General features: G+C 43.7%; 1 protein-coding gene across 7 annotated transcripts; it reads left to right on the top strand.

The window, feature by feature from the left end:
- Positions 1-27,639, top strand: usp15 (ubiquitin specific peptidase 15). Of its 7 annotated transcripts, none has more exons than XM_084407717.1 (22): positions 1-150; positions 442-569; positions 2,003-2,133; positions 3,700-3,826; positions 8,254-8,399; positions 8,511-8,572; positions 8,713-8,802; positions 10,384-10,516; positions 10,627-10,800; positions 12,908-13,066; positions 13,899-14,123; positions 15,158-15,241; positions 15,325-15,419; positions 15,499-15,681; positions 18,115-18,203; positions 19,099-19,365; positions 19,446-19,516; positions 19,591-19,706; positions 21,597-21,746; positions 21,833-21,936; positions 26,453-26,541; positions 26,667-27,639. In XM_084407717.1, the coding sequence occupies exons 1-22, from the start codon at positions 62-64 to the stop codon at positions 26,871-26,873; spliced, it is 2,919 nt and encodes a 972-aa protein (XP_084263843.1). In that variant the 5' UTR covers positions 1-61; the 3' UTR covers positions 26,874-27,639. The 7 variants fall into 7 exon arrangements, with proteins under 7 accessions (XP_084263843.1, XP_084263842.1, XP_084263845.1 ...); XM_084407716.1 differs by having other exon boundaries at positions 20-150; positions 18,115-18,227; XM_084407720.1 differs by having other exon boundaries at positions 89-259; positions 406-569; positions 18,115-18,227.

The raw sequence follows: 27,639 nt of genomic DNA, 5'->3' as shown, positions 1-27,639 counted from the left end.
GCGTCATGACGTCACACAGACGCGCTGACGGCGGCTCCCAGCATGCAGTGCGCGAGCGAAGATGGCGGAAGGCGGCGCGGCGGATGTGGAGACGCAGAGAGCAGAGATCGCGACGCTCCTGAAGACGCCGCTGCGCAGGGCAGACACCTGGTGAGACGCGCTGGAGAACACGCGCTGATGCGTCGCGTCAGACAGCGTCCGTGCGTCAAACACTCGCACTCATACAGCAGCAGCAGCACGAGCTGTCATCAGAGATCACGTGAATATTCATCATCACAGCAGCGTGAACCCGCAGATACACACGAGATGATCGCTCAGTTACCGTGTTTCTGTCAGAGCACCTCAGTCACCGCAGTGTGTGTGTGTGTGTGTGTGTGTGTGTGTGTTGACGTGACTCGCGTGCAGGTGAGCTGATGACGTCACTTCCGCTGTCTCCCGCAGGTACCTGGTGGACAGTCACTGGTTCAAGCAGTGGAAGAAGTATGTGGGCTTCGACAGCTGGGACAAGTACCAGATGGGCGAGCAGAGCGTGTACCCGGGACCGGTGGACAACCACGGGCTGCTCAAAGGTGCGGGTCACAGGGGTCACAGAGGGGTCATAGGTCACAGTAGGGGGTGTAACCTTCACTAAACTCACGGTTCGGTTCGATACGACACTGTGGCGTCACAGTTCGGTGCGTTTTCGATACAGCAAAAACAAAGAAATGCCTGAGAAATGTCCTTGATTTTTACCAAAAAAATGATTTATTAAAGCTAGCATTATACAGTATGATCTTTTCTGGTTTTGAACAATGATGGAGCTTTATTTCCTGAAGTGTCGTCTTAGTAGGGTTGGGTATCGCTTGGGTTTTTTCGATACCGGTGCCAAATCGAGACTTTGACAAAAGAGAGTGAATGACGTTAAAGAATTTTTTTATTGAAAAATAGATATATATTGTTTAAATTGAATATATAAAAATTTTGGAGTAGCCTAAATATATAAATATAAGTAGTCTAAATACAAAACACAGCACATTTACATGACAAATTCACAATAAAACCTAACCCAAATACAGTAATCTAACACTAAATAACACTATAATAACAGGAGAGTCTGTGTTCTCGGTATGCCACAAACCAGCTCTACAGTTCAGCAGTAGTTTCCACATGTGTTCTCTGGCCAACACGAGCCCTCTCCTGACTCACTGCACGTCCTGCTCACGGTGAGCGCTATTCTAGAGCGCATCCCCTTAAATGCCGTGACGCGAAACCCCTCGTGGAAGAAGAGCGCCGTCATGTTTACAGCTGAGACAGTGAGCTCATCAGATTTCAGAAGTGCGTGAGGTTCGCGGCTCTATTGTTGCTGTAAACTTGCACAACGCTCTTGAATGAGTAATGTATTAGATGTACGCTGTTATTGTAGGGACATGGACTTTACATTTTCAATGTGTATCTAAACACGTCATCCATTTATAATTGAAAGGATTGTTATCAGTGTGTATTTTACAAACTACTAGTGCTTATGTGTATTTAGCTGTCCGAACCCTAATATAAAGCTTGTGTGGTAGAAAACATGGAATAGTTGTGATGTATGACAGCGCTGAGAAGGGTTCAGGGTTAGCTGGCGATCACATACACATACATGCTAGCGTCCGCTTCGGAGGACCAGAGGCCAGATGTTTCAGCCGACCGCGGAGGCCTTTAAGGTTTGATTGGGTCCGGTTCCACCCCGGTTACTCTGGTGCCGGTTCCACATCGCTGCCCTGCTTCGGGACCCAACCCTATCCCCACTTTCATTATGTTTCCATGTGATGTTGGGCAGTGTTGTGGTGGTCACGACTGCTAACACGATTTTGGACGCACCGGCAGGAAAACTGGCCCAACGAATCGTTCGATTTGTGATGCGTACTGAACCCGAAAGCCTTGTACTGAACGGTTCAATACGAATACGTGTATCGTTACAGCCCTAGGTCACAGGGGTCATAGGGGTCTCTAAAGCGCCTCTGCTCTGTCCCGTCTGCAGATGGGGACGCGCTGGGCATCAGGGAGCACCTGATCGATGAGCTGGACTACATCCTGCTGCCGGCCGAAGGCTGGAGCCGCCTGGTGAGCTGGTACGACCTGACGGAGGGACAGGAGCCCATCGCACGCAAGGTACACACACACACACACACACACGTCAGAGACACACCCACACATCAGAGACTCTGACACTGGACTCCGGAGCAGCGGAGACGTGTTCTCTGGAGTGACGTATCACGCTTTTAGACGAAGCGCCGACCATTTGAACTAGCAAAAGTGGATTCAAACACTCTCTAAGTGAACTTGTGCCATGCGCTTAGATCCGTAAAACAGGGCCCTTAGAGTGTGTGTCTAGATGAATGGTTATGGCAAGGCATCATACACTGGTGAACGTAGTGGTGAAGCGCGTGTCAGTGGCCAGATCTGCTGAAGAGCAGCAGTGAGTCGGTCTGACTCAGATCAGCGGGTGATGATGGTGTCCCGTACACCCCCCCCCCCCCCCCCCCTCTCTATCTGTATGAGGGTGTCGGGTGGCTCTGAGCTATTTCTGTGCTGACCGGAGCAGCGCATGACCGCCGCACAGAAGCATGGACTCCAGCATGCAGCAGGTTCGGACGCTTCTCTCTCTCCTGGGCTTTGGGGAAGAGGTTCGCGAGGGTCCAGAGACGTCCGGGGCGAGGGCAGAGAGGGAGGAATCCGGGTGAAGGAAGGAGCGGGCGTCCTGATAGAGAGGAGAGCGTGGGGTTTTCCTGCTGCGCTTCAGGCCGGACGGAATAAATAGTCAGGAATCCTTCAGCTGTTGGGCTTCAGCTGCTGCTAAAATAAGCCTTTCTCCGGCCGCCTCGATCAACACACTGACCAAAACCTCGGATCTATCGCTCTTTTCTCATCTTCTTCCTCAGTCTTTCAGTCTTAGCATACCAGCACACATATCTAAACTTTCTGAAATTAACATGTTGCGAGTTCGTGCTTAAACCGAGATCAAATATCTGCCAGTGGGGTCAGAAAAATAAACCTGGTTTCTCTTTGAATTAAGTTGATTTTTCTGACCTCATTGGGAAATATTTTATCTTGTTTTAAGCACAAATTCACTTCATTTTCATGTTTTTTTCAAGAAAACAAGACTTAATCTTCAATAATTTGTGCTTAAAACAAGATCAAATATCTGCCAATGGGGTCAGAAAAAATAAACCTGTTTTCTCTTCTAATTAAGTTGATTTTTTCTGACCTCATTGGCAGATATTTGTTCTTGTTTTGAGCACAAACTCACTTCGTTTCCATACTTCTTTAAAAAAATTGAAAGAAAACAAGATTTAATATCTTCAATCATTTTGTTTCTTCTGTAAATGTATCTTGATTTAAGAATGTTTAGATATTTGTGCTGTAAAACAAGACAGAAACAAAATTTCTGAAGAAGAACATGATTTTTAACAGTGTGAGAAGATGAATCTGATTTCAGCCTTATTTCCACAGGGCTTTATACAGTACAGATCGCAGCTCAAAGCAGCTTCACGGGGATAATCAGGAAAACAACAGAATCAATGATGCAAACTTCATTAGTTCAGCTGTAGAGCAGCTCTACAGAAGACGATAGAGTCATTATTGAGATCAGTCTGATCATATTAGCAGTGCAGTCGAGTCTTTGATGTGACGGATGGCTGTTGTCTCTTGTTGATGGTGTGTGTGTTTGTTCCTCAGGTGGTGGAGCAGGGCATGTTCGTCAAACACTGTAAGGTGGAAGTCTACCTCACCGAGCTCAAGCTGTGTGAAGATGGCAACATGGACAACATCGTCACCAGGAGGTTCAGTAAAGCAGACACTATAGGTACTGGATAACACCAGTCTGAGATCCAGCCTAGACTCCATCTGAACCACTAACACCATGTCTGATCACTATCACACATGACACTTCACAGGAGGTTCAGTAGAGCAGACACTATAGGTACTGGATAACACCAGTCTGAGATCCAGCCTAGACTCCATCTGAACCACTAACACCATGTCTGATCACTATCACACATGACACTTCACAGGAGGTTCAGTAGAGCAGACACTATAGGTACTGGATAACACCAGTCTGAGATCCAGTCTAGACTCCACCTGAACCACTAACACCATGTCTGATCACTATCACACATGACACTTCACAGGAGGTTCAGTAGAGCAGACACTATAGGTACTGGATAACACCAGTCTGAGATCCAGCCTAGACTCCATCTGAACCACTAACACCATGTCTGATCACTATCACACACGACACTTCACAGGAGGTTCAGTAAAGCAGACACTATAGGTACTGGATAACACCAGTCTGAGATCCAGCCTAGACTCCATCTGAACCACTAACACCATGTCTGATCACTATCACACATGACACTTCACAGGAGGTTCAGTAAAGCAGACACTATAGGTACTGGATAACACCAGTCTGAGATCCAGCCTAGACTCCATCTGAACCACTAACACCATGTCTGATCACTATCACACATGACACTTCACAGGAGGTTCAGTAGAGCAGACACTATAGGTACTGGATAACACCAGTCTGAGATCCAGCCTAGACTCCATCTGAACCACTAACACCATGTCTGATCACTATCACACACGACACTTCACAGGAGGTTCAGTAGAGCAGACACTATAGGTACTGGATAACACCAGTCTGAGATCCAGCCTAGACTCCATCTGAACCACTAACACCATGTCTGATCACTATCACACACGACACTTCACAGGAGGTTCAGTAGAGCAGACACTATAGGTACTGGATAACACCAGTCTGAGATCCAGCCTAGACTCCATCTGAACCACTAACACCATGTCTGATCACTATCACACACGACACTTCACAGGAGGTTCAGTAAAGCAGACACTATAGGTACTGGATAACACCAGTCTGAGATCCAGCCTAGACTCCATCTGAACCACTAACACCATGTCTGATCACTATCACACATGACACTTCACAGGAGGTTCAGTAGAGCAGACACTATAGGTACTGGATAACACCAGTCTGAGATCCAGCCTAGACTCCATCTGAACCACTAACACCATGTCTGATCACTATCACACACGACACTTCACAGGAGGTTCAGTAGAGCAGACACTATAGGTACTGGATAACACCAGTCTGAGATCCAGCCTAGACTCCATCTGAACCACTAACACCATGTCTGATCACTATCACACATGACACTTCACAGGAGGTTCAGTAAAGCAGACACTATAGGTACTGGATAACACCAGTCTGAGATCCAGCCTAGACTCCATCTGAACCACTAACACCATGTCTGATCACTATCACACACGACACTTCACAGGAGGTTCAGTAGAGCAGACACTATAGGTACTGGATAACACCAGTCTGAGATCCAGTCTAGACTCCACCTGAACCACTAACACCATGTCTGATCACTATCACACATGACACTTCACAGGAGGTTCAGTAGAGCAGACACTATAGGTACTGGATAACACCAGTCTGAGATCCAGCCTAGACTCCATCTGAACCACTAACACCATGTCTGATCACTATCACACATGACACTTCACAGGAGGTTCAGTAAAGCAGACACTATAGGTACTGGATAACACCAGTCTGAGATCCAGTCTAGACTCCATCTGAACCACTAACACCATGTCTGATCACTATCACACATGACACTTCACAGGAGGTTCAGTAGAGCAGACACTATAGGTACTGGATAACACCAGTCTGAGATCCAGTCTAGACTCCATCTGAACCACTAACACCATGTCTGATCACTATCACACATGACACTTCACAGGAGGTTCAGTAGAGCAGACACTATAGGTACTGGATAACACCAGTCTGAGATCCAGCCTAGACTCCATCTGAACCACTAACACCATGTCTGATCACTATCACACATGACACTTCACAGGAGGTTCAGTAAAGCAGACACTATAGGTACTGGATAACACCAGTCTGAGATCCAGTCTAGACTCCATCTGAACCACTAACACCATGTCTGATCACTATCACACATGACACTTCACAGGAGGTTCAGTAAAGCAGACACTATAGGTACTGGATAACACCAGTCTGAGATCCAGCCTAGACTCCATCTGAACCACTAACACCATGTCTGATCACTATCACACATGACACTTCACAGGAGGTTCAGTAAAGCAGACACTATAGGTACTGGATAACACCAGTCTGAGATCCAGCCTAGACTCCATCTGAACCACTAACACCATGTCTGATCACTATCACACATGACACTTCACAGGAGGTTCAGTAGAGCAGACACTATAGGTACTGGATAACACCAGTCTGAGATCCAGCCTAGACTCCATCTGAACCACTAACACCATGTCTGATCACTATCACACACGACACTTCACAGGAGGTTCAGTAAAGCAGACACTATAGGTACTGGATAACACCAGTCTGAGATCCAGCCTAGACTCCATCTGAACCACTAACACCATGTCTGATCACTATCACACATGACACTTCACAGGAGGTTCAGTAGAGCAGACACTATAGGTACTGGATAACACCAGTCTGAGATCCAGCCTAGACTCCATCTGAACCACTAACACCATGACTGATCACTATCACACATGACACTTCACAGGAGGTTCAGTAAAGCAGACACTATAGGTACTGGATAACACCAGTCTGAGATCCAGCCTAGACTCCATCTGAACCACTAACACCATGTCTGATCACTATCACACATGACACTTCACAGGAGGTTCAGTAGAGCGGACACTATAGGTACTGGATAACACCAGTCTGAGATCAGCCTAGACTCCACCTGAACCACTAACACCATGACTGATCACTATCACACATGACACTTCACAGGAGGTTCAGTAGAGCAGACACTATAGGTACTGGATAACACCAGTCTGAGATCCAGCCTAGACTCCATCTGAACCACTAACACCATGACTGATCACTATCACACATGACACTTCACAGGAGGTTCAGTAGAGCAGACACTATAGGTACTGGATAACACCAGTCTGAGATCCAGTCTAGACTCCATCTGAACCACTAACACCATGTCTGATCACTATCACACATGACACTTCACAGGAGGTTCAGTAGAGCAGACACTATAGGTACTGGATAACACCAGTCTGAGATCCAGTCTAGACTCCATCTGAACCACTAACACCATGTCTGATCACTATCACACATGACACTTCACAGGAGGTTCAGTAAAGCAGACACTATAGGTACTGGATAACACCAGTCTGAGATCCAGCCTAGACTCCATCTGAACCACTAACACCATGTCTGATCACTATCACTCATGACACTTCACAGGAGGTTCAGTAGAGCGGACACTATAGGTACTGGATAACACCAGTCTGAGATCCAGCCTAGACTCCATCTGAACCACTAACACCATGACTGATCACTATCACACATGACACTTCACAGGAGGTTCAGTAGAGCAGACACTATAGGTACTGGATAACACCAGTCTGAGATCCAGCCTAGACTCCATCTGAACCACTAACACCATGTCTGATCACTATCACACATGACACTTCACAGGAGGTTCAGTAAAGCAGACACTATAGGTACTGGATAACACCAGTCTGAGATCCAGCCTAAACTCCACCTTAACCACTAACACCATGTCTGATCACTATCACACATGACACTTCACAGGAGGTTCAGTAAAGCAGACACTATAAGTACTGGATAACACCAGTCTGAGATCCAGCCTATTATGATCATTCTGTCATTAATTATTCACCTTCATGTCGTTCCAAACCCGTAAGACTTTTGTTCATCTCTCAAAAAGTTCATCAGTACTCAAATGAAGATATTTTAATGAAATCTTAGAGCTTTCTGTCCCTCCATTGACAGCTACGCATCCGACTCTTTGATGCTCAAAAAGTTAATAAGGAGATCGTAAAACTAATCCATATGATTTGACCAGTTTAGTCCAAATTTTCTGCAGAGACTCTATCGCCTTATATGGTGAACAGATTGAATGAAGGCTTTTATTCACATTTAAACATTGACATGTGTTCATTACACATTGACATCATTAGAAATGTGTATGATCTCTTCATGAACGTTGGTAGTTGTGTGGACAGGAATCTCTTCATCTGTGTTTCTGAAGATGAGCCTTGCAGTCTTTCAGGTTTGGATTGAGATGAGGGCGGATGACAGAATGATGATTTCTGGCTGCACTAACCCGCTCTTTGAATCGTGGCTGTGGTTTGGTTGAGATCTGCACACATCTGTCCCGACAGACACCATCGAGCAAGAGATGCGGAAGCTTTTCAGTATTCCCGACGAGAAGGAAACCCGGCTGTGGAACAAGTACATGAGCAACACGTTTGAGCCGCTGAACAAGCCGGACAGCACTATCCAGGACGCCGGACTCTACCAGGGACAGGTGAGGCGCTGTTTCATAGGCCTTGCATAGACCTTTCCACAGGACGTCATTGTTTTCGCAGTGATGGGAACGAGGTTTTTGAGTCGGCCATTTTCCTCTGTCTGTCTGCAGGTTCTCGTTATCGAACAGAAGAATGAAGACGGCACGTGGCCTCGCGGCTCTTCGGCGCTCAAGTGAGTCAGTGTGACGAATGGATTGTCACATGGATCATCAGATGCTTTGACACTGGCTTGTTTGCTTTCTCGATCTCCTTGACCTCTTCCCGACGGTTGGCATCATTTCCTATAACTCATGCTCTTCTTGTCTTTTGAAGGTCATCTGGTGCTTCCTCTCTCTCTGCTTTACCAAAGATCTGCCCTTCATCTCTCGCAAACAATCATAACAGCAGCTTCAGCGGCCGCAAGTAAGCCTGCAGGGGGCGGGGCTAAGAAGAGGGGCTTATGTGGGCAGGGCTCGGCGGGGGTGGGCGGGGCTTGGGGAGGGTGTTATTTGTGGGCGGGGCTAATGGAACACTGCCAGTGTCATGGAAAACCTTCCAGTTTTCTCCATTTCTTCAGCATCTGATTGTCTTGCATCTTTTGGGTCATTATCATGTGGAAAGCATCCACTTACAGCTCGTTTTCTCACAGATGGCCTCACGTTCTCCTCAAAGACTCTTTGGTGTATTCACTGTATTGTAGATTTCGTAGTTGATGTTGTGATAGCGTGTTGTTACGAGACTCCAGTGCAGTGTTGTGCTCTTGGGACGTCCTGGCCTGCACTGTAAAACCTAACGTCCTGGCCTGGGCAGTTTGCCAGTGGTCTGAAACTCTGTAGAGTATAATTTTAAATGGCTAGGAAATGCTTTAAATCCTGTAATCATAAGCTTTTACAACCTTCCTTCTGGTCGGGATGCTCCGATCAAGATTTTTGCAGCCGATCCCGATCATTCAAGCTTTATAAAAGTGATCTCTGTTGACCGTCCCTATCTGTTAACCCCTTAAGGTAGGAACCCACCAAACCGATGGTGAAGGCCGACTGTGTTGTTGCCTAGCATCGCCTGCGTCGGGGGGGGGGAAAGCTGCTTGAACACACCGAAGTTATGGCATTTGGCAGCATGTTAGTCTTTCTATCAGAAGTCCAAACAAGTGTTATAATGAACATAAGAACAAGTTACATGTGTAAATCTTGAAACTTTTAGTTTTATAAATGGGGACAATCTTTGAAGGATGAACAAAAATGTTAAAAATAACATTTAATGACTATTTCTGCCACAATACTATGGTTAGTTAGTGTTACTACATTAAATCCATGGTGAATGTTGCTGATTTGTGGCCTTCTATAACTCGTTCATTCACGGCACGATGTTTCTCCTGGTTTGCACGTCAGCACTGTTTGATCTGATATCTATAGTTTATACCAGAGAACTCTGCGCTGAATCTGAATGTTTCCTCTGGATCTCGCAGTGATGTTCTTAATTCTGTGGTGAATTCAATGGCTTTCTTCACTGGATCTCCAGCGCTGTGTAGTAACGGTGTCGCTGCGCTGTCTATTACTGGTCCAAACTGATAAACGGTCCGTGAAGCACAAATGAGTAGCGCAGTTTCGTTCCGCTTTCATTACGTTTGCCTTTTGATGCTGGGCAGTGTTGTGGTCGTGCCTATATCAGATTTTAGTCACACCGGCAGGACAGCGGTCGAAAAATGTCTGGATCTCTGCAAGGTGTGCCCTTCCTCTTCAGTTGGTGCACTTGTTTTTACTGTTAGACCCATGGTGTAGAGGTAATGTCATTAGTTAGATAGTCCATCTGTCGGGGTTGGTGACTGAACCGTGATCTCCGCCTCTGGAGAGCGTGTGCTTTACGCTGCTCTCCCTGCATGTGTTGAGCTGTGTCTGCATGACCCTGATCATCTGCTTTCACTGCTGCTATAGGCTAACTCTGTTGGGCTTCTCACTCACATGCACGGGGGTGTGTGTGTGTGTGTGTGTGTGTGTCCGCCCGCAGCATGAAGAACAGCTACGGCCTGTACAGCAGCAGTAGCTACGAGCACTCGGATCAGGGCCGGCGCGCGGAGAAACCCGGCCTCAGCGGCCTCTCCAACCTGGGAAACACTTGCTTCATGAACTCGGCCACACAGGTGACCCTACAGGAGCACAACCTTCCCTTCCACCTATAATCCCTGATCTAACTACAGCCTGAGCAGAGAGAAATGAGTTCAGTGTGTGTGTGTGTGTGTGTGTGTCGTAGTGCCTGAGTAACGTCCCTCCTCTGACCGAGTACTTCCTGAAGGACAAGTACCAGGAGGAGCTGAACGAGGACAATCCTCTGGGAATGAAGGGTGAGATCGCCAAGGCCTACGCCGAGCTCATCAAGCAGCTGTGGTCGGGGAAACACAGCTATGTCACGCCAAGACCCTTCAAGGTAAACACCAGGAGGAGTTGCTCTGACATCCACCCATACAGACGCTCATCCGCGTGTCTCGTTTACATGCAACCAAATAATCTGCATTGGCGGCTCCTGTACAGTACTGTGCAAAAGTCTTAGGCATGTTAATACCCCCCCCCACACACACACACACTCAAGGAGTCTGACAACAGCCGGTATGATCTGATCTCACCATCATCAAGTCCGTCTGTGATTACATGAAGAAACTGAGACAGACTAAATCCAGAAGAACTGCAGGAACGTCTCCGAGACGCATGAAGAAACCTTCCTGCAAAGCTCCCTGAAAAACTATGAGCAAGTGTACCTGGACTAAAGCCGCTTTAAACGCAAAGGGTCGTTACACCATATATTGATTTGAACTAGTTAATAGAAGTTAAATCATAAATAAATTCAATTTGTGATTTTATTTTTGAAAGCATCCTCACTTTACAGCATTTTAACAACAGTGGCAGTGCTCTTCACAGTACTGTAGCTCTGCAGGAAGGTTTCTTCAAGCATCTCGGAGACGTTCCCGCAGTTCTTCTGGATTTAGTCTGTCTCAGTTTCTTCATGTAATCACAGACAGACTCGATGATGGTGAGATCAGATCATACCGGCTGTTGTCAGCGTCCTTGTGCATACACAAGTGCACCATGTATTTTCATGTATTATGATGTGAACGTTTCCACCTCTCTTCCTGAGGGCCCCTGTTGGGCTGTTAAACGTTGAAGCACATGTGGTTGGGTTGTTGCTGAAGTCAGTGTGCAGGGTTTTTCCTGGGTCAAAATTGGTCTTCGGTGGTGGCTGACCGACATGGTCATCCACACACAGCAAAGAGTACTCTAGTACCCACATGATCCGCAAGCCCAATATTGACAATAAATGTTAAATTTAAAATAAATACAAAGAAACAGTTTGTGATTTTTTTTCTTAAAGAAAAGAAAGTAATTAAATGAACAAATATGAAAATAAAACAAAACATAGACTTCACTGTATAAATTATACATTGATTCTTATTAAAGCTAAAGTTATCAGTGAAGAGCAGTGAGTGATTTTCTCTTTGCATTTTGTTGTCTTATTAGGGATAGTTCTCCTAAAAATTCTAATTATCATAATTTACTCTCTCAAGTTGTTTTAAACTCGAATAAGTTTCTTTCTTCTGTTGAAAATAAAAGTTATTTGGAAGATTGTGGGTAACCAAACAGTTGATGTACCCCAGTGACTTCCATAGTATATTCTCCTATGAAAGTCAATGGGGATCAGCTACTGTTTGGATAGCCACATTCTTCAAAATATTAATATTAAAAAAAATTAGAAAATATTAGAAGGAAATTAATAGAGGATTGGAACAACATTAGAGTGCATTAATGATGAGATAATTTTTATTTTTGGGTGAACTATCCCTTTAAGGACAAGCGGCAGCGTGTTTACTATAACTACTGTCTCTTTAAGAGTTGCGCGCGACGCGTCTAATATACACGCATTTGACAAGCAGATTTTCTCTCAATTTTCTCAAGTTTGCTTTCACTTTAGACATAACCGACTCTGTTTATATAAACCTTGTGTGTATTTAACAGTATAAGCACAATAAGACTCGAAAGATAACTTAGTCCAGTATCCAGGCGCTGGTAGACAGGCTTTTAGTGCATGTGAGCTTCACAGCACACGTCAGAACAGCGCATCAGCACACGAATTAAACGTTTAACCGACAAGGCATTAAAGCACATGCAAGTTATGAACTGCAGTGTCCCGTTCCGCTGCGTTAACATTTATGTAACATTAATCCTCACACCCAGCGCTAATTCAGCAAAAATATTCTCCAAATGCACCGCGTGAAACATGGATTCGGTCTTCCGACCTTTATGATCAGTTGATTTTGATGCGAGGGAGAGAGCAAAGACAGAACTGAAGACGGAGAGTGCCCGCGCCGGGGTTTGGGCGCTCAGCGCTGTGATCGTTCTCTCCATCACTCCATCAGTAGCCTGCTCCACTCACAAAACCCAATTACTGATCAAATAAGGCTTTGGCGGGACAAAAAATCGTTTTGGCGGCCGCCAAAATATTTTCAATGTAGGAAAAACCCTGAGTGTGTTTGTGTGTCTAGACTCTGGTGGGCCGGTTTGCGCCTCAGTTCTCGGGGTACCAGCAGCAGGACTCTCACGAGCTGCTGGCCTTCCTGCTCGACGGGCTTCACGAGGACCTGAACCGCATCCGCAAGAAGCCCTACATCCAGCTGAAGGACGCCGACACACGACCCGACAAGGTCCATCACACACACACACACACACACACACACACACAGAGTTCAGAGATACGCCAAACACACGCTCTCAAGGTTACAGCACAGAGAAGCAGAAGTCCATCTCACGAGTTATCATGGAGAATAGTGTGTTTAGTGTTTTGGTCTTTTGCTCCACCAATTAGTATCTTTCTTTGGAAATTTTAACTGTGATTTTTATATATCTACATGTCTGAAATGCATAACTTAGTTTCCTCTGATAACAGATGACTCTAAATTGTAATGTGGACTCATGCATTTTCTGTAAAGCTGCTTTGAAACGATGTGTATTATGAAAAGCGCTATACAAATAAATGTGAATTGATTTGATCTGAATTGGAATCACAAAGTCCTAAAGTGTTAATTTAACTAATTAACTAATAAAGAGACATTTTCTCTGACACAAATACTGAATCTGATATGTGTCATATTAATACAAACAATTCACAGTTTTAACTGGATCTTTGATCTTCGCTTTTCAGTCGATTCTTACAGTCGTCTCCATTTAGTTTGTCGAATTTATGAAGATAATATAAATTACATCATGGGGGGGTAAAGGTCAAATGCTAATCGTAGCTTAAATCGTCCCGTGGTCTAAAAACATTGTGAATTCGTGTGTAAAATGAATTTGCCTGAAAAGCAGTGAAATCACAAAGAGGTAAAAGCTTGAGAAACTGTTTTTCCTTCACTCAGCTATATCTCAGTTTTAACCTGAAGGTTTGATGTAGAAACCTCCCCGCCTCACGTACCTCATATGAGCGATACGTGTGTGTGTGAATGAGACGGCTGACGGTGTGTGTGACTCGATCTCCTGCAGGTGGTTGCAGAGGAGGCCTGGGAGAACCACATCAAGAGGAACGACTCCATCATCGTGGACATCTTCCACGGCCTGTTCAAGTCCACGCTAGTGTGTCCCGTGTGCGCCAAGGTCTCGGTGACCTTCGACCCCTTCTGCTACCTGACGCTGCCCCTGCCCATGAAGAAGGAGCGCACGCTGGAGGTGTATCTGGTGTGGCTCGACGCCCTGGCCAAACCCACGCAGGTACCGTCCCTCAGCTCAGATCTTGTGTTGCGCTGAAACGTGATGAGATATAAATCATTAAAAGACTCTGAACCCTCATTTCATAGTGAAACGCAACAATCTCTTTTACTTTCGTTTTCAACAACGTACATCCCTTCAGAGAAAAAGCAAGCAAGGAAAACATGCCTAGAGCACCTTCTAGTGGCCATTATATAAAACACAAAGGAAAAACCCTTCATGAGTTTGCTTTAGGCTATAACTTAACAGCTTTAACTAAAAATATACACAAGTTTAACAGAAATGATTCTGATAAGAGTGTTTTCCAACAGTGATGTAATGAGACAGTGATCGTTTAAGTTTGAAGGGAGTAAAGCCTCTGTTTAGGCTATTAAAGAAATGTAATTTTGCCAAAGAAGGCAAATTTTAAATAAATGTTCATTTAAAAGCAGCCTACTTCAGTGTGATATGCTGTCATATCATCGTGCTTAACACTGAGAATGGGAATAATTGTAATGTGATGATCAGGTGCAGATTTCTAAATCAGAGAATATTGTATGTTTGAGCGGCTGGCGTGTGGATAATTTATTTTTAACAGCAGATTCAGGTGATGTTAGAGCTGATCTGCACATCTCTAGCAAACGAGCCCCCGTCAAAGTTCAGCTACAAGTCAACGCACAGACTTCCTTGGTTCAATTTGCACACTGAACATGGGTTGGAGCTCTTAATTTTGAAGTCTCAAAGTGCACCAGATTACTGAATTTATCTTTAAAATGTACAAAACTTTCTTACGGGAGAGCATGACCCCCGACCCCCCTAGCAGGACCAAGATCCAGCCAACACAGTTTCACAATATCCTTTGGGAAACACAGTATGTGATAGTGTCCTCAAAATAACAATCTACTTGCCTTATTGTTAAAATACCTCAAATATTCACTTGTAAAAAGTGGTTTCTTCAACCATGACCAGGATTTTACCACCTCCGCCTTGTTTTGATCCAGGAAAAACCCTGGGAGCGCTGAAACGTGTTACAGGTGTGGCTGTTGTTTTTGTTTCAGTACAAGCTGACGGTGCCTAAAGTGGGCCTCATCTCGGACCTGTGCGCGTCGCTCTCGGCTCTGTCGGGCGTCCCGGCTCAGAAGGTAACCGTGGGCACGGAGACGCTAACCTCTCGCATCTAATGCTGAGCTTCCCAGCATTCACTGTGTTTCCTCTGCCCGTCCAGATGATTGTCACGGACATATACAACCACAGGTTTCACCGGATATTCGCCAGCAACGAGAACCTGAGCAGCATCATGGAGCGGGACACCATCTATGTGTGAGCTCCTGTGGTTACTGAGGCGGGTGAGAGGTCAGTGCGTGTTTCTGATCCCTGCGTCTGTGTCCGTGTGGAGCAGGTTCGAGCTGGCCGGCAGCCAGGACACCGATCACGTGGTGATTCCTGTTCATCTGCGGGAGAAGTACAAGCAGTCGGGCTTCAACCACACCAGTACGCCGCTCTTCGGCCAGCCGTTCCTGCTCAGCGTCCCGCGCACCATCAGCGAGGACAAGCTGTACAACCTGCTCCTGCTGCGCCTCTGGTGTGTAGCGGCTTCACACAGGGCTGGGTTTCCCCACGCCTACGCTGTCTTAAGCTGTACCTTACCGTTAATACGTGTTTCCCCACACCTACGCTGTCTTAAGCTGTACCTTACCGTTAATACGTGTCTCCCCAAAGCTTCCCTACGATACGCCGTTCTTAAAGGGATAGTTCACCCAAAAATGAAAATTCTATCATTGTTTACTCACCCTCAAGTTGTTCCAAACCTGTATGAGTTTCTTTGTTCTGCTGAACACAAAGAAAGATATTTGGAAGAATGTTTGTAATCAACAGATCTCGGTCCCCATTGACTTCCATAGTAGGAAAAAAATATACTATGGTAGTCAATGGGGACCGAGATCTGTTTGGTTACAAACATTCTTCCAAATATCTTTCTTTGTGTTCAGCAGAACAAAGAAACTCATACAGGTTTGGAACAACTTGAGGGTGAGTAAACAATGATAGAATTTTCATTTTTGGGTGAACTATCCCTTTAAGCTGTACCTTACTGTTAATACGTGTTTCCCCAAACCTTTCCTGCGCTACGCCGTTCTTAAGCTGTACCTTAAAGGGGTGGTTTACTGCCTTTTTTCTTTGCTTGATTGTGTTTATGGGCTGCAATATAACATGTCTTCGTGTTTCGTTTGTTAAAAAACGCCTTATTTTTCATAAATGTCACCTTTATTGTAAGCCGCTTCCTCCTCTGTCATTTGAACGACCGGTTGACTTCCTTAGTCTATGAAACCACTCCCTCAGAAACAGGCAATGAGCTCAGATTGGTTAGTTCGGCCGGTGTGTTGTAATTGGCTAAACTGCGTCCGGAATCTTCACGCCCATTACCCGGTCAAATGTAATGGTGTCAATATTGCCTCGTCAGTTTGAGCCAGAATCAGACCCAGAGAGCGGTGATAAAGAGAGTCAAGCAGAACCTCCGCAAACACGGCTCTTACTAAACGTTTCTGAATGGTAATTTTTTTTTTTATTATTATTATTTTCTCAAAGAATTTCCATACGCTGTTACTTGAAAATGCTACTGTTTGTTAGCTTTTGAGATACGGTTTCCCCCTGATTAAACATTTAATATAACTGAATACATGACTGAGTAATACCGTTTTTTAATTGATAGAATGAACAACCGTTTAACTATTCACAAAACTTACCGGTAGTTTACTCAGTTTGTCGTTTTCTTACATGATAACAGCAGCTGAAGTTTGCTGTTGCGATGATTTTTTGAAGTTTGTACACGTTTCTTATACACAGAAAATAACATCGAACTAACTAGCTACTATAACCAAACAGCTTTGGCATTGGTTTGCGTTCTTGATCAAATAAAAAAAAATACGTCATAAAGTATACATGGAAAATACGTTTACAAAATTTCTACATATTACAAATTCGGATCCAAAATGTTTGTACGCATCTGTCATATACTAAAGCCAGCGCTGGTATTTTTTTACATCCTTGATAAAACTAAAACATTACGTCTTAAATTATACAGGCAAATACATTTAAAATGATTAAATCTTACTTGCAGGTTGTGGCCTCTGGTTTTAAAGCTGTAACTGCTTCATGTTGGAGTAATAGTTTCTTGTTGAATCCGACATTGAACTCGTGTAGATTCTGGAAGCTGTCTTCCGTAAAATGCGCAGCACAGAGAGCTAAACTACGATTGTAATTGTCAGGAACATAATCAAACTTAAATTAACCATTGTTGACGAACTACAGCGTCTGTAGGAAGCCTGAACACAGAAGACCTGACAGCTACAGCTCTCCACTATAACTCCTCCTCTTCGACAGCAGAACATGTTCCGGAGGGAGGGTTGATGTAAATGTATGGGTTAGTTACGTATAAAACCCGGGAAGTATCTCGTTGTAGTCCCATTCGAGTCGTTTTTGTAGGCATTAAACTTCCTGATTTTTAAAAGACAATATCTCCGCTTACGTTGAACTTTCAGCGCAGCAACTTTGCAGATACTGTTCATGCACCAACAGCAACATTACACAGTATTTAAAATGAAAAAAGTGAAATAGCAATCAACCACCCCTTTAAGCTGTACCTTAAGCTCTACCTTATAATTAAAGCAACACTAAGGAAGATTCTTTACCTTAAAATGATGTTTCCAAAGTCGTAACAGGGTGAAAGGCACTTTCCCTTCGCTCTGCGGTCCTTTATCTGCTATATCCACACTATGTAAGATTGCCAGATCGGGTAGCGTTTCTGTAGTTCTAATGAGACATAAGAAAACTACAAATTTGACTTGCTTTACTAGCGTTACAATAGTCATTATTTTGTTTGGTAAGGGTCAATGTTATCGGGAAATCCAGCCCAAAACACACATAGATGTATCAAAAACAGACCCTCTCATCTAATGTTTAGTTGATGGGAATGTTCATTTGTTGCTGCTAGTTGAGAGTTTGTCTGGTGTCGTTTCAGTCGTTTCGTCCGGCCGGCCACTGAGGACGAGGAGAGCGAGGAGACGCTCTCACCCAAACAACACTCCATCAATGGCAACGCCACCAATGGTATAATGGAGGAGGGGTGGCCTAGTAAGCATGTGTTTGACTGCATCTCTTCTTACACATGTCAGTGTTGGCATTCACTAACCAACAATGCATCCTGCGCCACTGCATGTTGACATGTTTACCTCATCATTCCCTCGGGCCATTTTGTCCCTGAATTGTTTTTCGAATTTTTGTAAAAATTGAGTGTTCATCAGAGGGGTCCAAGACCCTAGGACTTTTGTCACACTTGAACCACGAATACACAAAAATAAAAATGGATTTGTGGAGTTTTGTGGTTGAAATTTAAAAAAGTAACAAATCCTTCTCTCGCGGGTCAATTTGACCCCCTAGGAATGAAGGGAATGTGAGGAATGCTTCAGTACACATAGAAAAACCTAAAAATGCTCAAAATTCAGACTAAAAATGCTAACACTTTTCCAAAAAAATATGTCTACACGTGTATTTAAAGGCATACTGAAGTAATCTGACCCAGTGGAGCAGCTCATTTGCTCCATATAGAGCTATAAGGCCATCTAGAGTCATGAAATATCATGGTATATATATATTTTTCCACAAGAGGTCGGCAAAGACACAATGAAGATATTGAGAGCTGAGTTAAAGGGTTATGCATGAAATTATGAGTTATTTTGAATTTAAGTTGAACGAATGTGAGGAATGTGCTAAAATTACTATTTATTTAAATTTTTTTGATCAAATCAGTAATTTAAAGGTAATTACAATAAAAAAATCCTAGATTTGTCCTAGAACGCAAGGGAAGGATGAGGGTTTAGAGGTTTGAGGCACTGAAGTGCGAGGGAAGGATGAGGGTTTAGAGGTTTGAGGCACTGAAGTGCGAGGGAAGGATGATTGTTAAGAGGTTTGAGGCACTGAAGCGCGTGGCTCGTCTGTCTGGCAGGTGAGATGGAGACGGACGAGCCGGACGACGAGTCCAGCCAGGAGCAGGAGCTTCCCTCGGAGAACGACAACAGCAGCCCTTCGGAGGACTCGCTGGGCGGCGGAGACCACGAGCTGGGGAACTCCTGCAAAGCCCCGACGCCCAACGGCCAGAAGAAGCGCCTCTTCACATTCCAGTTCAACAACATGGGGAAGACCGACGCCAACTTCATCAGGGCAGGCGAGCCACGGCAGATCCGCTTCGACGAGGACCACGCCAGACTCAGCGGTGGGAGACGCTAACGTGTGTTTCCAGAGATCACTGGTGTTTAACGTGATCATCTGACTCGTTTCATTGTTTTCGTGCAGATAGATGCTATCTCTCCTTGGACTGGGAGCCAGAAACGAAGAGGAAGTACTTCAACGAGTCGGTGGCTGAGGTAAATCTCTCCCGCTTCCCGTCGAGAGTCGTTGGTGTGGTGAGATTTGAGATGCTTGACTGTTTCCTCCGCAGGACTTTGATAAGCACGAGAGTATGGAGTACAAGCCCCAGAAGAAGAGCTTCTTCAAGCTGAAGGATTGCATTGAGCTCTTCACCACCAAAGAGAAGCTGGGAGCTGCAGACCCGTGGTGAGGCCGAGCGGGTGTTCTGGGGGTGGGCCGTGTGGCAAAAATACCACATCACGATTCTTTCAGCAAAATCACCATTCTTTTTCATGTTGGTTTTTCTACATGTATAAAATAAGAGTATAAAATTAAAAGAATGGCAGACATTTAGGCCAAAGTGGTGAAGATAAAAATCTGTTATTTTATGTTTGTTATAAAAAAATAAGAGCAAAGATACACATTAGATACTCACTCTGATGGCAATCAATTTTCTAATACTGAATAAGAGACAAAATGGATCAATTGTCTTTAAAGGTTATTTAGTCCCTTGCAAGGAAAGGTCAGCAGTCATACAGTCATTACAGAGTGCCTGCAGAGTGTGACATCCTTCATTCTTTATAGTTGTTGCTCCCCCAAGGTTGTTTTCCCGAGGCTAAATGAAGATATCTCTCAGCCATAACTAATACATTGTTTAGATTTGTCTATCATATTATACCCTTAAATGTAGACCCTCTGTCTCGGTCATACACTTAGTCACACATTAACTTTTGTCAGGTCATATACAAGGAGATTCACATACATTCATAAGGGTATGTATCGACACTACATTAATCTAATTACCAGCATGTTTCTAAGATTCTATAAATATAATTAAATTATATTAAATTTCTTCCACAATTCACATTACATACACATACCATAATATACAAACAAAGTAAACGGTGCTTTATTTGTTCAGCCACAGTAGTGATACACATTCAAGAAATGGAATGAACAAATATAAAAATAAAACCCTACTAGAGACTTCCCTGTATAAAGTATACATTGATTCTTATTACAGCTACTGAATTAAAGTTCTCAGTCAAGAGCAGTGAGTGATTAACATTTGAAGGCAGCATTTTATTCATAATGTCGAAATAATAATTCAAAAGCAAAACGATTAAAAAATAAATATTTGGAAGTGGAAATGGCAGCCACCTACTGGTTACAGTGGTAATTTAATGTCTTTTTTATTTTTAAATAATTGTTGGTTTTCCTACATCTTGACACTTTTAGTTTTATAAATGGGGACCATCTTTGAAGGTTGAACAAATACTGTTTTGGTCATCACATTAAAAATAACATTTAAATATGATAATATTTGAGTTTTGAAGTGCTGGAGAAAGATGTGTGACGTTCTTGAAAGCATTTGACTATTCCTGCCACACTTCCATGGTTACAGTGAGTGTTACTACAGTAAATCCATGCTGAATGTGGCTGATCTGTGGACTTAAAGCCTTCTTTAACTTGTTCATTCATGGCACAATGTTTTTCCTGGTTGTTCTACGGTTAATTACAGAGAAATCTGAATGCTGGATCTCGCAGTGATGTTATTATTTCTGTGGCGCATTCAAATGCTTTCTTCACTGGATCTCCAGCGCTGTGTAGTAACGGTGTCGCTGCGCTGTCTATTACTGGTCCAATCTGATAAACGGTCCGTGAAGCACAAACGAGTAGCGCAGTTTCGTTCCGCTTTCATTATGTTTGCCATGTGATGTTGGGCAGTGTTGTGGTGGTCGCGACTGCTAACACAATTTTGGTCGCACCGGCAGGAAAACTGGCCCAACGAATCGTTCGATTTGTGATGCGTACTGAACCCGAAAGCCTCGTACCGAACGGTTCAATGCGAATACGTGTATCGTTACAGCCCTAGTATTAAAATAGCATTAATGCACACACTTGAGATGATTAGTTTAATAGTTTAATAGCGAGTCTTCACATAATGACAGAACATGATACGGGCTGATATCTGAGACTCAATGTGAGATCCAGAGACCTGATCAGAGGGATTGAGATGTTTGAGTTGCCTCTGGTGCTCTGACTCTAGCTGTGACTGAGTGTGTGTGTGTGTGTGTGTGTGTGTGTGTGTGTCAGGTACTGTCCCACCTGTAAGCAGCACCAGCAGGCCACGAAGAAGCTGGACCTGTGGAGTGTGCCGCCGGTGCTGGTGGTCCATCTCAAGCGCTTCTCCTACAGCCGCTACATGAGGGACAAGCTAGACTCGCTGGTGGATTTCCCTCTGCGGTACGTCAGCGACAGCTCAGTGTGACAGAGGTGTGTGTCAGAGGTGTGTGTGTGTGTGTGAACGGTCTCGCTCTGTTGACCCTCAGAGATCTGGACATGTCCCAGTTCCTCATCAACCCCGACGCCGGGCCCTGCCGCTACGACCTCATCGCCGTCTCTAATCACTACGGAGGCTTGGGGGGAGGACACTGTGAGTATCACGAGCCCGAGCCGGGCCTCCCTCATCACTGGTACTAGTAGATTAGTAGTATTAGTAGAGTGATATGTTAGGGTTTGTACAGTATTAGTAGTGTTGGTAGACTGTTAGGTTATGGTTTGTACAGTATTAGTAGTGTTGGTAGACTGTTAGGTTAGGGTTAGTACAGTATTAGTAGAGCATTAGTTGATTGTTAGTGTTAGTACAGTATTAGTTGAGTGTCAATACAGTATTAGTAGACTGTAGTTTCCATTTCCGTTGGTCTTGACTGAAGTAGTTTTGGTAGCGTGAGGACACAGTTAAGCAGCAGTACTGATGTGATTAGTAGAGTGTTAGTAGAGGGTCTGAACACAGATGATGTGAGAGTATGATGTGATTTAGTGCTGCATCTAACGATTATTTTTGTTGTCGATTAATCTAACGATTATTTTTCCGATTAATCTAATGATTATTTTTGTGATTAGCTGATTTATCCATTGGCAAACTTTCCAATAAATAAGTACAACAATATATCAGCTGTATTTTGAAGAGGGTAGTGCATCTGTAGCCTATATTATTTTAACATGAAATCTATGAATGATGACAAAAAAAACTTGTATTTCTGAAAGGGTAATTATCATTTTATTTGTGAAATATGTGAACAGGAAGCATTTTAAACTTTATTTTTAACTAATGGTACTATTTCATAAAATGTAAGATACAGTTACAGACCTATTTAGGAAATGTGTTTACTATAGTCTGTTATTAATTACCGTAGTGGGAGTATGATTTACTCAATTAACTTGTCCATTATCTTGTCCGAAAATGCACTTGTGTTTATCTGCAAAAAGGTTCACATACACTAGATTAGAGCCTCGGCTACTGTTAATGTAAAAGGTTAGTTGTTTGTTTTTAAAGTTTACATTAGAGACCTGCGTGGGAAGGATTTCTCCCTTAATAATTCCTAAAAAGCTGACATCTCAGTTCATCGCGTGATCTCACAAATCTCTGTTATTATAAATGAAACTGGCTGCACAATGAATCTTTCATAATATCTACACTTTGTTTGCTATAATCAGATGATTTGCCAGTATGCAGAATTCAGCACTGAACAAAAAGTCCATTTTGAGTGGTGAGGGGATTCTATCTTAAATGCATGTGATTGGCGTTCAAGAAATCAACACACATGTCTGTGATTGGCTACATTGTTCAACGCTGCAAACATGTTATAAATAGATAGAGACTCTGGCCTGTAAATCGTTTCTATTTTGTTTTAGTTGTTCTTGTTGCTTTTGTGCAACAGATGAATGACAATATATTCATTTTAGATGTTCAGTTTATAGATAATTCTATTTTGCAGGAGTCCCGCGAATCGTTTTATTCTCCCGCAACCAGCACACACTCGAGTGCATTAACGCCCGCGCCCGCACTCGGCCATCAGATCTATGTTCCCGCGCCGCACTCTGCTGCGTTGGGTCCCGCGGGAGTGCAGGTCTCTAGTCCACATGTGCATACACAACTTTTAAAAACTGGCAAATGCACTGAAAGCTTGATCGTGGTCTGTCATTTTCACCATGAGCGGGAGCAGAAGCCGCCAGATATTTAAACGTAAATAATTAATGTGACTCGTCGACGCATGTGTTAGTAGAGTGTTAGAGTATTAGTAGAGTGTTAGTAGAGTGTTTGAACACAGATGATGTTGAGAGTATGATGTGATTAGTAGAGTGTTAGTAGAGTGTCTGAACACAGATGATGTTGAGAGTATGATGTGATTAGTAGAGTGTTAGTAGAGTGTCTGAACACAGATGATGTTGAGAGTATGATGTGATTAGTAGAGTGTTAGTAGAGTGTCTGAACACAGATGATGTTGAGAGTATGATGTGATTAGTAGAGTGTTAGTAGAGTGTCTGAACACAGATGATGTTGAGAGTATGATGTGATTAGTAGAGTGTTAGTAGAGTGTTAGTAGAGTGTCTGAACACAGATGATGTGAGAGTATGATGTGATTAGTAGAGTGTTTGTAGAGTGTTTGAGCACAGATGATGTTGAGAGTATGATGTGATTAGTAGAGTGTTAGTAGAGTGTCTGAACACAGATGATGTTGAGAGTATGATGTGATTAGTAGAGTGTTAGTAGAGTGTCTGAACACAGATGATGTTGAGAGTATGATGTGATTAGTAGAGTGTTAGTAGAGTGTCTGAACACAGATGATGTGAGAGTATGATGTGATTAGTAGAGTGTTAGTAGAGTGTTTGAGCACAGATGATGTGAGTATGATGTGTTAGTAGAGTGTTAGTAGAGTGTCTGAACACAGATGATGTGAGTATGATGTGTTAGTAGAGTGTTAGTAGAGTGTTTGAGCACAGATGATGTGTTAGTAGAGTGTTAGAGTATTAGTGTATTAGTAGAGTGTTAGTAGAGTGTCTGAACACAGATGATGTTGAGAGTATGATGTGATTAGTAGAGTGTTAGTAGAGTGTTTGAGCACAGATGATGTGAGTATGATGTGTTAGTAGAGTGTTAGTAGAGTGTCTGAACACAGATGATGTTGAGAGTATGATGTGATTAGTAGAGTGTTAGTAGAGTGTCTGAACACAGATGATGTGAGAGTATGATGTGATTAGTAGAGTGTTAGTAGAGTGTCTGAACACAGATGATGTTGAGAGTATGATGTGATTAGTAGAGTGTTAGTAGAGTGTCTGAACACAGATGATGTGAGAGTATGATGTGATTAGTAGAGTGTTAGTAGAGTGTCTGAACACAGATGATGTTGAGAGTATGATGTGATTAGTAGAGTGTTAGTAGAGTGTTAGTAGAGTGTCTGAACACAGATGATGTGAGAGTATGATGTGATTAGTAGAGTGTTAGTAGAGTGTTTGAGCACAGATGATGTGAGTATGATGTGTTAGTAGAGTGTTAGTAGTGTCTGAACACAGATGATGTTGAGAGTATGATGTGATTAGTAGAGTGTTAGTAGAGTGTTAGTAGAGTGTCTGAACACAGATGATGTGAGAGTATGATGTGATTAGTAGAGTGTTAGTAGAGTGTTTGAGCACAGATGATGTGAGTATGATGTGTTAGTAGAGTGTTAGTAGAGTGTCTGAACACAGATGATGTTGAGAGTATGATGTGATTAGTAGAGTGTTAGTAGAGTGTCTGAACACAGATGATGTGAGAGTATGATGTGATTAGTAGAGTGTTAGTAGAGTGTTAGTAGAGTGTTTGAGCACAGATGATGTGTTAGTAGAGTGTTAGAGTATTAGTGTATTAGTAGAGTGTTAGTAGAGTGTCTGAACACAGATGATGTTGAGAGTATGATGTGATTAGTAGAGTGTTAGTAGAGTGTTAGTAGAGTGTCTGAACACAGATGATGTTGAGAGTATGATGTGATTAGTAGAGTGTTAGTAGAGTGTTAGTAGAGTGTCTGAACACAGATGATGTTGAGAGTATGATGTGATTAGTAGAGTGTTAGTAGAGTGTTAGTAGAGTGTCTGAACACAGATGATGTTGAGAGTATGATGTGATTAGTAGAGTGTTAGTAGAGTGTTAGTAGAGTGTCTGAACACAGATGATGTTGAGAGTATGATGTGATTAGTAGAGTGTTAGTAGAGTGTTAGTAGAGTGTCTGAACACAGAGGATGTGAGAGTATGATGTGATTAGTAGAGTGTTAGTAGAGTGTCTGAACACAGATGATGTTGAGAGTATGATGTGATTAGTAGAGTGTTAGTAGAGTGTCTGAACACAGATGATGTGAGAGTATGATGTGGTTAGTAGAGTGTTAGTAGAGTGTTTGAGCACAGATGATGTGAGTATGATGTGTTAGTAGAGTGTTAGTAGAGTGTCTGAACACAGATGATGTTGAGAGTATGATGTGATTAGTAGAGTGTTAGTAGAGTGTCTGAACACAGATGATGTTGAGAGTATGATGTGATTAGTAGAGTGTTAGTAGAGTGTTAGTAGAGTGTCTGAACACAGATGATGTGAGAGTATGATGTGATTAGTAGAGTGTTAGTAGAGTGTTTGAGCACAGATGATGTGAGTATGATGTGTTAGTAGAGTGTTAGTAGAGTGTCTGAACACAGATGATGTGAGTATGATGTGTTAGTAGAGTGTTAGTAGAGTGTCTGAACACAGATGATGTGAGTATGATGTGTTAGTAGAGTGTTAGTAGAGTGTTTGAGCACAGATGATGTGAGTATGATGTGTTAGTAGAGTGTTAGTAGAGTGTCTGAACACAGATGATGTGAGAGTATGATGTGATTAGTAGAGGGTCTGAACACAGATGATGTGAGAGTATGATGTGATTAGTAGAGTGTAAGTAGAGTGTTAGTAGAGTGTTAGTAGAGTGTCTGAACACAGATGATGTGAGAGTATGATGTGATTAGTAGAGTGTTAGTAGAGTGTCTGAACACAGATGATGTGAGAGTATGATGTGATTAGTAGAGTGTTAGTAGAGTGTCTGAACACAGATGACATGAGAATATTGTCAGCAGAAACTGAACTGTCGAGTGTAACTGATTCCCCCGTCAGACACCGCGTACGCCGAGAACAAGGACGAGCAGAAGTGGTACAGCTTCGACGACAGCAGCGTGTCGGCCATCAGTGAGGACCAGATCGTGGTGAGGAGCTCAAGCGTGTCACTGACTCTCCTCTGTTCTTTCAGCATTCACTCGCCCAGTCAGATGAGTGACGTTCTCTCTCTGTGTGTGTGTGTGTGTGTGTGTGTGTGTGTGTGTGTGTCCAGTCCAAAGCAGCGTACGTGCTCTTCTACCAGCGGCAGGACACGGTGCGAGGCACGGGCTACTTCCCCCTGGACCGGCAGACTCCCGACCAGACCGATGAGACCACCGAGGAGACCGAGGAAGAGGAGGAAGAGGAGGAGGAGGAGGATCTCAACAGCAACCAGCAGCAGCAGCAGCAGGAGCTCCACCGGTCCATGAACACCAGCTGAGGTGAAGCGCACCCAGAGCCATGCCCACTCCAGCTGAAGAAGTGCTGGACCTGCGGGGCCGCTGTAGTGTTCGCATGAGTCCACGAGTGAGAGATTTACATGTACGCTTGTTTTAGCCTGTATATAGCGCTGATGAACGGAGGGATCCGAGGCTGCCTTGCACAATCACTTGTTTGCCAGTTCCTCCCAGCCCTTCTGTTGGCTTGAAGAGGGAAGTTTGTTTTCACCTCAGCCTTAACCGCACTCTCAGACTGTTGCCTTGTCTTTGCACACGTGCGTCACTGGTTTGAGCTCCTGACACAGATGTGCACATGCTCGCTCGCTCTCTCTCTCTCTCCTGAGGAGGATCCCGGTTCCCACGCTTCGCCTTCGGTCTCGATGAATGTTCTCGGTTCTCGATCGGCGATGGCAAACACAGTCTCTCTCTCTCTCTCTCTCTCTCTCTCTCTCTGTGGGAACCGGCAGACTCACTGACTGACTGACTGACTGACTGACTGACTGGCTTTATAAATTCTGTACATAAGAGTTCACTCTGTGAGTGCGCTTTTAATAAATCTATTTATTTATATGGAAGAAGGCAGAACATGCGTGGAATGTGGCTTGGATCCGTTCACAGGATATGCTGAATCATCTGTGGGTTTTGTAAACTGAACCGACGTCCTTGCATGATACGGGGATTTCGTGCACTTGAGTTCACTCTGGTTTACATTTGAAATGTGCATGTGTATTTATATACAGACTTCAATAAACGTGGGTGAAGTCTTGA

This window comes from Rutilus rutilus (genome assembly GCF_951802725.1).
Source record: "Rutilus rutilus genome assembly, chromosome: 4".
Taxonomy (NCBI): Eukaryota; Metazoa; Chordata; class Actinopteri; order Cypriniformes; family Leuciscidae; genus Rutilus; species Rutilus rutilus.
This window is presented reverse-complemented; position numbering and strand designations above follow the sequence as displayed.